This window comes from Hemicordylus capensis, chromosome 5 (assembly GCF_027244095.1).
Source record: "Hemicordylus capensis ecotype Gifberg chromosome 5, rHemCap1.1.pri, whole genome shotgun sequence".
In the NCBI taxonomy this organism is placed as follows: Eukaryota; Metazoa; Chordata; class Lepidosauria; order Squamata; family Cordylidae; genus Hemicordylus; species Hemicordylus capensis.
The window spans coordinates 85,829,067-85,842,993 of NC_069661.1; the positions used below are offsets into that span (position 1 = coordinate 85,829,067).

The 13,927-nt window shown below is 42.1% G+C and overlaps 2 protein-coding genes across 13 annotated transcripts in view; one reads left to right on the plus strand and one right to left on the minus strand.

Moving 5' to 3' along the window:
- The window catches only part of ING2 (inhibitor of growth family member 2), a 38,629-nt gene extending 31,410 nt beyond the window's left edge, over positions 1-7,219 (plus strand). The window contains exon 4 of the mRNA XM_053254716.1: positions 6,405-7,219. The gene's annotated coding sequence lies outside the window, so the exon portion shown is untranslated. The remainder of the gene's footprint in view (positions 1-6,404) is intronic.
- LOC128326880 (NACHT domain- and WD repeat-containing protein 1-like) overlaps positions 1-13,927 on the minus strand; it is a 77,789-nt gene that overhangs the window by 25,488 nt on the left and 38,374 nt on the right. For all 12 annotated transcript variants that reach the window (XR_008308316.1, XM_053254706.1, XM_053254705.1 and 9 more), the window contains 6 exons: positions 13,255-13,464; positions 8,443-9,323; positions 7,491-7,630; positions 6,398-6,526; positions 4,947-5,278; positions 597-730 (listed from right to left, as the gene is read on the minus strand). Coding sequence is in view for 11 of the 12 variants with exons in the window: in XM_053254706.1 (XP_053110681.1) it covers positions 597-730; positions 4,947-5,278; positions 6,398-6,526; positions 7,491-7,630; positions 8,443-9,323; positions 13,255-13,464 (1,826 nt within the window). In the remaining variant the exon portion in view is untranslated. The remainder of the gene's footprint in view (positions 1-596; positions 731-4,946; positions 5,279-6,397; positions 6,527-7,490; positions 7,631-8,442; positions 9,324-13,254; positions 13,465-13,927) is intronic.

Genomic DNA, 13,927 nt, shown 5'->3' on the forward strand with positions numbered 1-13,927 from the left:
CTTCTCACTTGTGCACTTTTGCTGCAGTTGGGGGAGATAAGGAATCTAGCCCCTCCAAACTTCAACAATACTAAGGTTCCTTTTTTCAGAAATCTTTCTACCCATAATACATTCCTTTTCAAGTTCACTGGTCCTGTAGCCAATAGAAAGCTTTCCCCAGATTATATATTTTTCTTGCCATTGCTATATTTGGTTGGTTGGTTGCTAGCCAGTTGCCTAACAGGCAGGTGCAGGAATCTGTGAATTGTATTCCCCCAAGTTCCAGATCTCAGAATGTATAAAGCTTCTAGGAAATTATGTGAATCTGTTTTTGTGCACTGAAAACTTCATTCCTTGTTATGCAATTTGGATTTAGAGGAGGGCAGGAGAAGGCAAGTAGTACAGGATTGAAGAGTATGGGCAGAAAAAGGAAGAATATGATATCAGAGAGCAATGAGAAAATGATGAAGTAATGACTCTAAGGTCCCACAACTACAAAGTTTTTCTTCTTGGAATCTGTCACAATCTGTAAATCCAGAATTTCTTAATTCAGAGGTCCTTTTCATGAAGAGAGTTTTAATAATCCATTTCCATACAGTGAATGAATACATACTAACCTATAGGCACAAAGAACATAATCTTTCACTGAATTCTTTGATACCAGTAAGGAATGGTTTTTGTGAATAGGCGCTTCCTCTGTAGAAAGGTATACTTCATGGAGCAACCGGCATGAATGGGTTAGATCAAAAACCTGGAACAATATAGTATGACAATGAATTGATTCAATTGGCTGCTGATCATATAACAGACATTTAAAGCCACATAAACCTTCCTGTCCCTAAATTATGAGTCCAAATTGTGGAAGGAAGGAATGGAAAGAAATAGAAAAATATTTGGCATTGAAGGCCCACTCTGAAAGTAAAGGTCTGAATCCTTCCTTGCTTCCTTTCTCTGCTCTCAGAATCAATTGTAAAATCAACTTGTGTGATGATTCACATGAGTCTTGATCAAGAAAAAGTTAATTGTGCCTAAATTCTTTTTAAATTAATCAGATAGGGCATGTAGCAGATTAAAGCCTTTGAGAGTAAGCTCATGTGAGGGGAAGAAGAAAAATGCTGAATCATCCCTGCTGAGCTTTCCGGCTCAGGCCTCTCCTAAAACTTTCTTGTAATTTTTTGTAGGTTCTAAAGGCTGCCGCTGCCACCACCACCCACTTACTGATAGAGCTTTGAAACCCCCTCACCAGGCTTAGGTGGAATCCCAGAGAAAACTCTCTTTATTTTGCTATTGGAAAAGTACAAAAAATCTCCACGTGCAAGCCTACACAAGAAAACTGGTAGTTGCTGAACGTCTGAGGATGTGATTGCACCAGAGTAAGACTGCCTTTTAGCCTCCCTTTTCTCCTGAATTAAAAACTCCACTTGGAGAGGCTTGTAAAAGAAAAGAATAAAAAGAAAAACAAGTTCATTCAAATGCTACAGATGGCTTCCATCAGAGGCTCTCTCAGCTTTTAGTTACAGGTAAAAATAGTCAGTAGGTTACAAGTATATTTCAAAAAGCACCCTGAATGATGTTGGGTGGCAAGCTTTAAAAATTGTGGTTACCCAGTTGCAAGGAACTGGTATGTAGGAAATACAAAAGCACCTTTAGAAGCTTGCATAGTCTTTTGCAACACCCTGGCTGGATGGGCGAAGGCTAGTGTTTCTTAGTTTAGTTAGGTTACAGGTAAACAATCATAGAACATTTTTAGGGATATACAAAGCACACAACAAAGAAATAGAAAGCCTAATGCAATTCTGATTAAACAAACTTTCCCTAGACTAAACTTCCCAAAGTCAAAGCCCTGGCTTCCTTTGTCTTGAACTCACCAAATCCTGGATGAGAATTCAAGCTCCTGCAATTCTATCTTCCAAGAACTGCAGTCATCCTCCAGCAGCCATCCTCCCTGGCCACATGTGTTCCTCTTGCACCCCCAGCATGCTTTTTCTAACAAAGAAAACTCTCCTTCCTCCCAATGACTCTCTAGGTCCCATCCACCTGGTGTGCTGATTGGCTGAGCCCTGGAGTTCACCAGCCTGTCAGTCAGGATAGGGTTCACGTCTGGTTAACTCTTTAGGGGAGGGGTGGCTGATCACTACAGGCATAAATTAGTTCCAGCTAACTTGCACTTTATATATACATGGGTTGGTGCAGTTACTCCTTCCTCCGAAATTACACTCACATTGCTCCTAGGAACAGATGCACTCTAACCCATGGGCCTTGGGGACCCTGTCCGGTCCTCCAAGGTCTGGGCGGGGGGACTCCACTGTAGGCAGCTGCCTATATGGTAATCTGCCATTGCTCATCCAAGAGGATGGCTTAGTTGTGCTAAAAATTGTGATTGCACAAGAGCACTGTTGTGCAACAGTGTGCTCTTTGCACAAAAGTTTCCATGGAAATGAATGAAGTTGTCACAGACCGTTGCACACTAGTCAGAATTGAAGCTCCAGACATAGCACTACTGCCTAGTGCAACAGATTTGCACTAATGTAAAGTCCTTCTGCAAGTGAGTCTTTGCTCTGGATGCCACTGTGATGGTGTGTGTTTTTTTAGTATTGGTTCTTAAATTTATTTATTGTGTTATTTATGTGTGTTTTACAACTTATATTCATAGGAAGGTGTAAGTATGTGCAAGAGGGAGGTTGGTTGGCAGTAGTAGTAGCAGCAAGACCCCTGCAGAAATCCTGCTTAGAATCCAGGAGGAAGCAGACAGAGAGTGAAGAGAAGACAGCTAATAGTGTGGGGGCTTAGCACAAAAATATTTCACTTCCAGATACCAGTGCCATATTTTAAATGTTCTGTACATATGGAAGTTTGCAAATCCACCGGAAGACACGCTCTGTCACACACAGTGGCCTGTAAGGGGCCAAAGTAGCCCAAGAATGTTATCTTAGAGAGCGCTTTCCTCTGCATGATCCCCACCACACATTAAGGTCATCTGAGGAGCTCCATCTCCAGTTACCACTGGTTTGTCTGGTGGCGACTCAGAGGCGGGCCTTCTCTGTAGCTGCTCCTGGGCTGTGGAATGCTCTCCCGGCAGAAATGCGCAATTTGAATTCTTTACTGGCCTTCAGGAGAGCCCTTAAAAACTATCTGTTTGGCCTGGCCTTCCAGGGTTTTTAAATAGTTGTAACTGGTCTTAATGTTGTAACCTGGTTTTCAGGGGTTTTAAAAAAAATGTTGTGATAGTTTAATTGCTGTTTTATAATGTTTTAATTGTTAATTGTTGTTTTATACTGTTCTATAATTTTTGTTTTAATTGTTAACTGATTTTAATTGTTTTGTTTTAATTGTAAACCGCCCTGAGCCATTTTGGAAGGGCAGTATAAAAATTGAATGAATGAATGAATGAATGAATGAATAAATAAATAAATAATTTGTGAAAGCCCCTCAATAGGCTGGTACAGCCTAAATACACCTGTGCATGGTGGAAGATGCTGAATCTGATCTGATCAGACCCATCAGAGAAATTGTTGGAAGGACCAATATCCCACCCCTGCCCCACAATTGTTGGTTGGTCAAATTGGAGCAGAATTCCTGACCCGCCCCCCAACATTCTGTGGGAGGTTTTGAGAGGCTGCTTATTAGAAATTGGGAAACGAGGGGAGCAGGGCAACCCATCATGAGGAACCTTCAGGGTTAGAGGGGCCCCACAGGGGACTGCCTCACTCCTCAATCCTCTGGTTTCCAGGATGCTGCCTTTCAACACCCTTCCCCTGCTGAATCAGAGAAAACTTCTCTCTGACTTAACTCTGGGGGTGGTTTTGAGGGGCTAAAATCAGGGGACGAGGGAGCGGGATAACATTCTGAAGGGGACTGCCAGGGTCAGAAGCTCCTCTATGAAGGGTTGCTCTGCTTCCCCATCTACCAGTTTCCAGCATGGTCCCTAAAAACCAGCCCTGCTGATGGATTCAGAGAGAATTTTTCTCTTGCTCAGCTCCATACTGAAGGGGCTGTATCCTGAAAACCAGGGAGCAAATTAACTGCCTAAAGGAACCCTTTGACTCTGTGGGTCTTTTATGCAGAGTTACCCCTTAGAAAACAGGCAGATCAAGAAACTTCATAACCAAGCAAGGCGCCTGAACCCCAGAGTGCAGAAAAGAAACAAGGAATGAACCATAACTGTTTACCATATTAAGAACATTAACATTTCTGTAAGTTATAAGTTAAGAGTTTATGTTCATCTTGAACTTGTAACCATCATGCTTTGAAACTTGGTTAAAACAATAAAACCTGTTGTTTAGTGTTAATCAAGGATGACAGTTTAGGCATCTAATGAAGTCAACTCTAGTCCATGAAATCTTACGCTGAAATGCAGTTAGTCAAGGAGGCTATTCTCACGGTCAGGTGAAATTGGGCTAGGGGAGTCCGATTTTGCCTGACCGTGAGAGCCACTGGGCTCGCAGGCGAGCCCGATGTCCTCCAAGTGGGTAACCCACTAAACTACCCCTGCTGTTAAACCAGGTTTGCGGAGAAAGTGCTCCACAAACCCGGTTTTTTAAATCATGTGTTGCCGCGGACCAGCTCTCTGCCACGGCAATACACAAGTAGACCCCTGCCTGGGAGGCTTAAAAGCAGCCTCCCGGCTAGGGGGTCTCTCCAGCTGCACATCCCCTGAACTCCCAAGCCCCAACCGGCTCCATGACGGAGCCGGCAGTCGTGTGGGTAGCTGCTGTGCCCACCCGGAGCAGACTGTCTGCTCATCTGCACTCTCCCCACAAACCCCATTTCGGCAACTCCCACTGATCGTGGAAGCCTCCTCTTTAAGCTGCTAAAACTCTCTGTTGCTTTCACTCCAACAGACTAACAGGGATGCCCCCATGGAAATTGCTAAACAAATAAGTTAACTATGGATAAAATATAAATATCTTTTTGAATCATTAAGACTTATTTTTCAATTTAAAACAAAAAACAAAGAAAATGCTCACCTGAACCATGTGGCTGCCATTAAAAAAAACAAGCAGGAGTTGTCCATTCATTGCAGATGTTAATACTGGAGTATCCAAAAACTCACCAGCTGCATATACCACTCTTTCCAAGGAAAGGTCCCAGATTTTAATGGTTGTCTTGTCAGACACAGCCACTAACTTGTTCTCCAAACATACAGCAATAGCACTGATATTCTTTCCAACTGCATGCAGAGTGAACACCGCTTTGCCAGCCCTCAAATCCCACATTTTCAAAGTACCATCGCTGGAGACTGTTGCAACAGTGAGTTCCTTTTGGGTTTCAGCAATTGCTGTAATTTTATCCAAGTGACCTAGGGTAGAGCAGTATAGTTTCAAAACTCTCTCAATGGCAGAGTTAAATCCAGTGAAACTAATGAGAATTGTTGGATTCCTTCTGTAGCTTAGATAAATAGGTAACTTCAGCAAGTATGCAACTGTTACAGATTCTTTAATTTCAACAGGTTGAAGGGTACTTTGAGAATTATGCATATCAGATCTTTGAGCAATTTCTAATCTTTCTGAATTTTGATAATCTCAGAATCCTTAATGATAGATTTACTTTTTCCGTCCGTAGGGAAGTGATACTTGCCAGATAAATTCTGTGGATAGATCTGTACCCCTTTAAAAAGGGGAGGGGGGGTTGCCATACTTACAGAAGAATTCTGGAGTTCTCTGATAGATTCTGCTTGTGAAAACCTAAAACCTGTGCATGTGTTATGTATTTTCCTACTATTATAATGCAGTGTTTAGAACTGTGTATCCATTATTTAAAAGTAACAGTAACATTTCCAGACACATCCAAGGAGTTAGGAGCCTGTCCTATTTCAAACACAACACACATGTTTCAATGGAGATTGTGTTTGGAACTGATATGTGGGTACTTAAATAACTTATGGTCTTGCCACATTAGCAAAGATATGTTTAAGGACAGATAGTACCAATTGCTGTATCAGGACAATGTCAATGAACAAGCAGATTGGTCAATCCTAATGTTTTGAAGCAAGATATATTTTTTCACCCAAAGTGTGAAAAGGGCAAATTGCTTTCAAGCAGTGCAGAAAAGATTAAATAGCAACATATAGGAAAGGGCATCAAGTAAAGGATATCAGAACTTATCATAACGGATAAAGGCCCTAACCAATTCAGTTCATTTTGGGCAAATCCTATAAAAATCAGGCTCTTTGGAGTCACTGGGCAGTATCCAAACTAATACTGCCCCCACACTAGAATATTTCACTTGCAAAGTGATTTTCACCAGTTCTCCTTTCCCTTCTCTTCCCCTGATGTATATCCCTAAGGTCCCCAAGCTCTCAGGGGCATATTTTGGGGCAGTAGAGAGAAAGTGAGGATTGGCAAAATAATTACATGAGCAAGATGTTCTAACATGAGAATGTTATAGTTCCTAAAAAGTTAACATTCTTCTCTCTTACCTTTCAGAAAATCACAGAGAAGTCCACCAGGTGCTATAAGACAAGATGTTGATGGTACAAGAACAGGAATTGAAGACTTCTGACATTGGGACAAAAGGACTGGCAGATAGAGATATTTTTTGGGATCACCTGAATCAACATGGAATTATTTAAACTGTGGAAAATTTCAGATTAAGAAAATTTTACTCTGCTACCTCCCCCAGTCCAGTATTCGTTAAATATTATTCAGATGCAAGATTTCTGAAACACACAGAAGTTTCCCCAACAGCAGACATATCACATATTTGATCTATCAGAGTGAAATTACCATGGTTTTCCTAATAGACAAGAACCACAAGCAATGGAATCTTAAATACTTGAAATCAGTATTGATTTATCTCTTCAATATAGATTTCTAGTGAACCACCAGAGGCTCCAGAGAGCAGGTGGAAAGTGATTGTAATCAGGCTCGTCAGATTCCAGGGCAGCTCGGCCAAGCTTTACATGGTTTCAGGTCAAAGCTGGATCTTTGCCTTGGCTACAGTTTAGTTTGGGCCTCGCTTATTTGGTTATTTCTTGTATTTACCTTCAGCATGCTCATGCCTATCCACCACTTCTCTGAAGTGGTGGCTCAAGGCCTCTGTGCACCTGAGGCAGGGTGCCAAATGCTTTCTCTCCTGTGTGCACCCTCCTCCCCTTCTTGCCCCTCCGTTCTTTAAAAAACAAAAGAAGGGGGCAGAAGGGCAAAATACAGTATTCATCTGAATCCAATACTAGTTCACACACCCCCAAGTTTTTTGATATTAGAAATCAGGAGGTTTACTTAAATTCAGAGTCCTGTTCCTTTCAAGTAAATGCAGGTATTTTATTACTGTATTTATTTATTACTATATTGCATTTTATTACTGTTTTTACCCAACTCGAAGACAATTTTAAATTTAAGATGACCCCCTTAAGAAGTAGAGGTTAAATGCAGGTGCATTTAACCTCTACTTCTTAAGGGGGTCATCTTAAATTTAAAATTGTCTTCAATTTGGGTAAATACAGTAATAAGATGCAAAGTCAGAACTGCTGGGGGAGGGGAGAGGAATCCAAATGTTGTATATGACTGTACCTGGGGCCACTGGTCTATCGGCAGCTGCAATCTGATGAAGGCGGCCTATAAGCTGTGAAGCCATCTGACATGGATCTTGTATTAGAACTTCCCGGGATAACCTGAGAGCTTCACTTAATAAAGTTAGGTCAGGTATAGTCCTGTTGAAAGAAAGACTCATCACGTACTGTTCTGAACTGTATTGCTCTCATATTAATACAATACTAAAAGTATTCCTGTCTCGAGTAGTTTGCATGTAGGACCCAAGGATTGCTACTGCCCCAGGCAAAGCTTGGCTTTGGCACCTTCACCCCCTTCACCCATATGGGCAGGCGCCTCTTGTCATCTGAGCGGATGGGCCGCTCTGCTCACTGCTCTGCTGTCTTCGCCCACTGCGCTTGCTGCTGCCAGTTGCTGCTGAAGCGACATGTCAACGTGATGATAATGTGCAGTTATAAGCTAGCATGCCAGCTTCCCAGAAGCAAGCAACAGCAGCAGGAATGGCAGGTGGAGGAGGTGAAGAGAGCAAGTGGGTAGCCAGGCAGGCGACAGAAATGAGGAGCCTCAGGTGGCTCTCTAGGCCCACCTAGTGAATAGGCGGGCCCTGCTTTTGGCTCAACAGGTGGCATGTGATCCAGACCATCAGCGCCTCTCCCCACTTCTTGCCCTAGGCGAGCACCTAGTTCGCCTAGTGAATCATGCCCTGTATTATGTATTATTTTTTTAAAAACAAAAAGCTTGCAAAAGATCAGGATGGATACTAAATTCACAACATCATAATGGCATCTAAATAGAACGTTGGAAGCCTCAGTATTTAAATGTAACTTTGATTTAAAGAGGATTCTTAAGCAGTACTGTGACTTATTCTGTCCTAGCAGGTTTGTGGATGGGCTGAGTAAATTAGAAGGGTATGTGTGATAAGGTATGCCAAGGCTTCGACTTTTCCATCTCTGTTCTAATGCTGTGAACCCACCTTTCTTTCTTGATGGCTGCTTTTAGGTCCTCTTCTACACTGATAATTGATGAAGCCCAGCATTTGTGCAAGAGAAACTCATAATTAAAGAGACATTCTTTTATTAAAACAGTAATATTATTAGATTTGATGAGGTGATATGGAGTCCCAAAGAGCCTGCGGATATTAAAAATGTAGCTGGTCTTGGATTCCTTGTTCAAAACCCAAGCCAGAGGCTGAACTATAGACATTTCACTGTGTTTCCTGAGATCATGTGGAATTCTACCCAAATAGTAGTCTGCAAAGGTAGTATGTACTGATACCCTGGAATCCAGTGCTTTGATATATCTCTCAATGCAAAAATGTTTCAGAGATGTGTGAGCCCACGTAAAAACATAAGTGTTATCTGTTCTCTGTTGTCTCAGATGATCTCCAAGATCATCCAAAAGCTCCATCCACAGCACCAGAGGGAACGCTGAAACAGAGGCCTTTTGGAATTTAACTACTTCTAGAATTACTGCTTCATCCATTGACATAAGGTCGAGTAGCTCTTCTTGTGTGATACCATTTCTTGAAAGCATCATGTAGGCTGCCATTTTTTTCACAACTTGTTCTCCATGGAATCTTTCCAGTCTGTTCAGTATCAATGAATACATGTCCGGTATATTTGGAGGAAGACATGCCTCTGTCTTTGAACTGAAAGATGTCCATAAACAGGATTCCTTATAAGCACAATAGAGATACAGTGGTAGTGGGCAGGCTGTGCATGCTTCCATTAAATGATCATACTGATGTTTGGAGAGTCTTCGGTGATCTCTTTTAAACCAGGAACTGATAATCAAACTGATCTCGCCAGATGTTAAAGGAGGTATTTGAAGAATATTCTCGTTAACTGTTATTTTCTGAAGAAAAGAAGCATATCTTAATTATCATGTCACCTCCAAATTTGGCTGACCAAAGCCAAATGAGCTTAGTTTAATTTAGTATGGTCATAGACCAACACAGCCAAGTGAGCTGATGGCACTTTTGCCAAGCTAACACAAGATGTCAAAAAGCATAACTTTAGAAGGTTTTTCCACCAGATTTGTGCATGGGATAGATTAACCAAAAATATCTGAGCCAAAAGAGATTTAATTTCAAAGACTGTGCACCTCTTCATTTAATAGCCAAACAGATTGCTCTGCCTGTATGGGTCTCCAGTCCTCTCCTGGTTTCATCTTCAACTTTCCCCCAGAAACCCATAGATGCAATTGACATTGGAATTCTGGCATAAACAGACAGGGCAAGTAAATTGTTCTTTTCTACTAGTTTATAAGCTAGTGATTTCAGCATTTTATAACAATGCAAATTGAGTAATTATCCCATTGTAATAATTTGGATAATCCATTTTATCCAAGGATTGTGGCATGCAGCAAATTAAGGAAGACGAATTTTATATGTAACAAAGTTCCAAGCTAAACTCTGGCATTTCCAATTACATTAAGGGACCTTAACAGGACTGGATTATGACATGCTGAGGCCCTAAACTATATCAATCTTAAAAGGCCCCAAAGCATTACAAAACAGGTTGGACATCCCACCCCATTGCGTCACTCACCTGCCCTTACCACACCATTCATGGTTCCAGCAGCATTTGTCTGAAGAGATTAACACTGCCTGTAACCATTGGTCTAACCAGGCTCTGATCTAATAAAATTTCACTATAACTTCCAGTTATTTCTGTACAGATTTATAAACTCAATATGATAAATAATTGTGTAGTCATATGAATGTATTTTTGTCTTATCAGAACAATAATGTCTGTTTTAGAGTCTTTTTTGCGTTCTCATTTATTTTTCAACCAATTATGTAAAACTTGATATTTAGTCATTTTTTGGTATTCAGAGCCCCCTCATAATCTGGGGCCATAAAATGTAGCTTACTTAGCTTGTGCCTAAATCCAATACTGGGCCTTAATGACAAGATGGAAAAAGATCTTTGTCTGAGACCTTGGAGAGCCACTGCAGACAGAGGCGCTCTTAACCCCGGACCGTGGGGCTCTAGTCTGTGGCTTCCTGAGTCCGGCGGGAGCCACTTGCCACTACCCTGTTCCTGCCCCACCACTGCACCACGCCCGCCACTCGACACCACTCCTTTCCATTTCTGCCACCACTATGTGAGTGGCCGGGGGATGGGGGGTGAGCCATGGTGGTGGTGGTGGGCACAGTGGGCCTTGAGTGTGCCTGCGTAGTGGGAGTATCAAGCATTACAAGCCTGTGATGTCACGGGCTTGCAATGCTCAATCCTCCCTCTATGCAGGTGCACTAGGCCCAGACGGACAGGCCCACCAGCTGCTGTGCCCACTGCCGGCCACGGCCACCACAGGGGAGGTAGAGGCCGGCTTGGCTCACCCCCCACCCCCTGGCCATGCACATGGTGGTGGTGAAAATGTCAAGGAGCGACACGGCTACCCAGGAGGAGGCCCCCCCAGGATGGAGGTTTGATTTTAAAAATGTTTAAGGGAGGCCTCCAAAGCCCTTCAGCTCCTGGTGCCAAAATTACCTAGGTGAACTCCTGACTGCAGAAGAAACGCTATTGGGATAGATCAGGCTTCCCCAACCTGCGGCCCAATTTATTGTGGCTGGGTATGCTGGGAGTTGTAGTTCAGCAAAATCTGGAGGGCCACAGGTTGGGGAAGCTTGGGGTAGATGGACCAGTGATCTAACACAGTATAAGGCTGCACCTATTTTTTAACATTACAAGCCAAAAGCACACAGGCAGGCAACCAACTGTATGGACTGGCTTTAAGTATCTTGAGAAAAACAGCAGTTATGCCAAAGAAAGGCAAAGCAGGTTGCTGCTTTAGCCGCTGGGAGGCAAAATCACCCTGCTCCCTGCACTCATCCATTTTGTACTTCAGAGAGATCACAAACATTAAGTTGCTATTATGCTAGTGTAGGTAGTTTACTATTCAGGATTGCAATCACAGCAAAAATTGCTTTTGGATCTTGCCTCACTGAAGTGCAAAAATTGTTTTTCATAAAATGTTTTTCATACTACAACAATGGTAGTAATACATTTGCATAATCTGTCTTTTCTATGTACTTATTAAAGCCATGTGATTCTGTTATGCAAAATGGTTCTCTAAATTCCTGTATAGCTTGTCACTTGATAGTGTTATTTGATCAGGACAGTTGGGTTCTAATTAATGAGGTATTGATGGGAAATCAGCAATTCTAACCTCTTGAGATGTGTCATAGCCAGTTAGAGGCCAATTCTGAAAGGAAAAAGTTATGTGTGCCAGCAAAGCAAACAGAGAAGTGTCTATTTGGCCAAAGAAAAAAATGCTTTTCTAAGCTGGGGGGGAAGTCTTGGGTCTGCAGGGTGCTGCTGTTGCTTTGAGATTGATGGTGGTTGAAATCTAAGACTACCTGCATGCTTAATATTTTCCTGTTTTTTCTTGTATCTTTGTAAGTAAACAGATATTGCAAGAATAATGTGGGCTTGATCCAGTCCACAATGGGCGTACAGTGCCATCCTTATAGGGTGTAACTGTCCAGTTCCCTTCCCAGACATGGACACTGTTAAAGAGAATGGGGGGAGGGGCTATGTGTGCCTCCCTTATCATCATCTGGCCTCTCCAACCTCCATTCAGTCAAGGAATGTGAATTTGAGCACAAGTCTTCCATTTTCTGCAATGAAGCTTGCAGGTGTGCCTGTGCATGCATGCTTGCATGCCAATCAGGAAGTGTAGTTTGGACTATCTAATGCCCTATAGCAGGAATGGGCATAAGGTGGATCAGGAACTTCTGATAGATCTTTGGGTGATTTGCAGATCAGGAAGAATTTCTGACTTTCAGGTTTTAAACAGCAGTAACAAAAAGACACCCCTCCACATACACACCCTCTAAATTAGGCTAAACTAATTTTGACCTGTAGTAACTCAGATGTAGATTTGTACTGATATATGAGCCCCTGGTGGCGCAGTGGTAAAACTGCCGCCCTGCAACCAGAAGGTTACAGGTTTGATCCTGACCAGGGGCTCAAGGTTGACTCAGCCTTCCATCCTTCCGAGGTCGGTAAAATGAGTACCCAGAATGTTGGGGGCAATATGCTAAATCATTGTAAACCGCTTAGAGAGCTCCGGCTATAAAGCGGTATATAAATGTAAGTGCTATTGCTATTGCTATTGCTATTGCTATATGCAGTTATCCCAGTATATGGCTCATGAAGTGCAGTAGATAAATCGCTCTGCCCTCTTAAACACCATTTTGCATCTACCTCTGCCCACCCCAAGTCACTGTTTTGCTCCTGGCTCCAGTTGGTGGACCTCAGGAGTTACATACATTCTCCCAAGGAACTTCAAAAATATAGCAACAACTAAAGTCACCCTAGGAACTTTATCCAACAATACATATTTAGTATAGAATTGATAAGATCTACTTATCAATTGATAAGATCTACTTAGTAATGCTGACAGTATAGAAGTAATCAATTGCTGGTGGGCGCCAGTGTAGAAGTTGCAGTACAGTACAGCAAAACATGCTCCACTGATTCCACTTCCTGGCCATTACATGACAAACCCTCAAAGACAGGGAGATCCTATCGTATTTTTCCTGCAGAAGATAATCTCAGGAGATTAATTAAAAAACAAAGTAGATCCTGTAAACCTGTCCACAATCTGCCCTATGGGGATCCATCACTGTGCAAGTGTTGTGTCCACAATGAACTGGATTGAACTAGTTAAGCCTCCAGTGCTATGAAGCTGCCCTGAAAACTTCCCTATGAAGCTGCCCTGGAACTTCTCACCCCTCGGAAGTATAGAATGAAAAACAACCCAAAGTAGAATTTTACCTCCAATTTTTTTAAGCATGAGAAATCTGATTCTGTGCATGTGGAAATAATCAAATACACATTCTTTGGTAATTCAGTAGGTATCCAAGAAAGGTCAGCATCATACTCCTCTGACAACTCATCTATGCCATCCAGGCATATTAGAAGTGGTTTGTCTTGCGTAGCAAATTCCAGTAAGGAGATAAACTCTGCCACCAGTCCATCAAAATCCTTTTGGAGAAACACAGCAAGCATTTTAGCCAGTCTCAAACAGCTAGCTATTTTATACTTTGTGTTAGGTCATACTGTGTGTCTTTAAAATCATGGTTCTGAATTAAGGTACTGAGAAAAAAATGTCAACTCAGCAGAAACAGTAGAAACCACAGCATTTTTCATACAGCAAGCTTTACTGCAAGTATACTGTGAGACTTTACTACGTATTCAAAGTTTCCTCAAAAAATATATATGCAAAAAGTGGTTTTTTTAAACCCCAGATATAAATCAGGCTACACTTGATCATGCTCACAGGGACTTCGGGGTAAATCTGGCCAATATATGAAACCTCAATTCATATCATGTATTCATAATATACCCTCCATTCCGGAGGAGATGCAAGCTAAAAGCCCTGTGTAAAAAACGCCCTGAGACTCATAATGGTTTGCAGAATATTAAGAGGGTGTCAACAACAGGATTG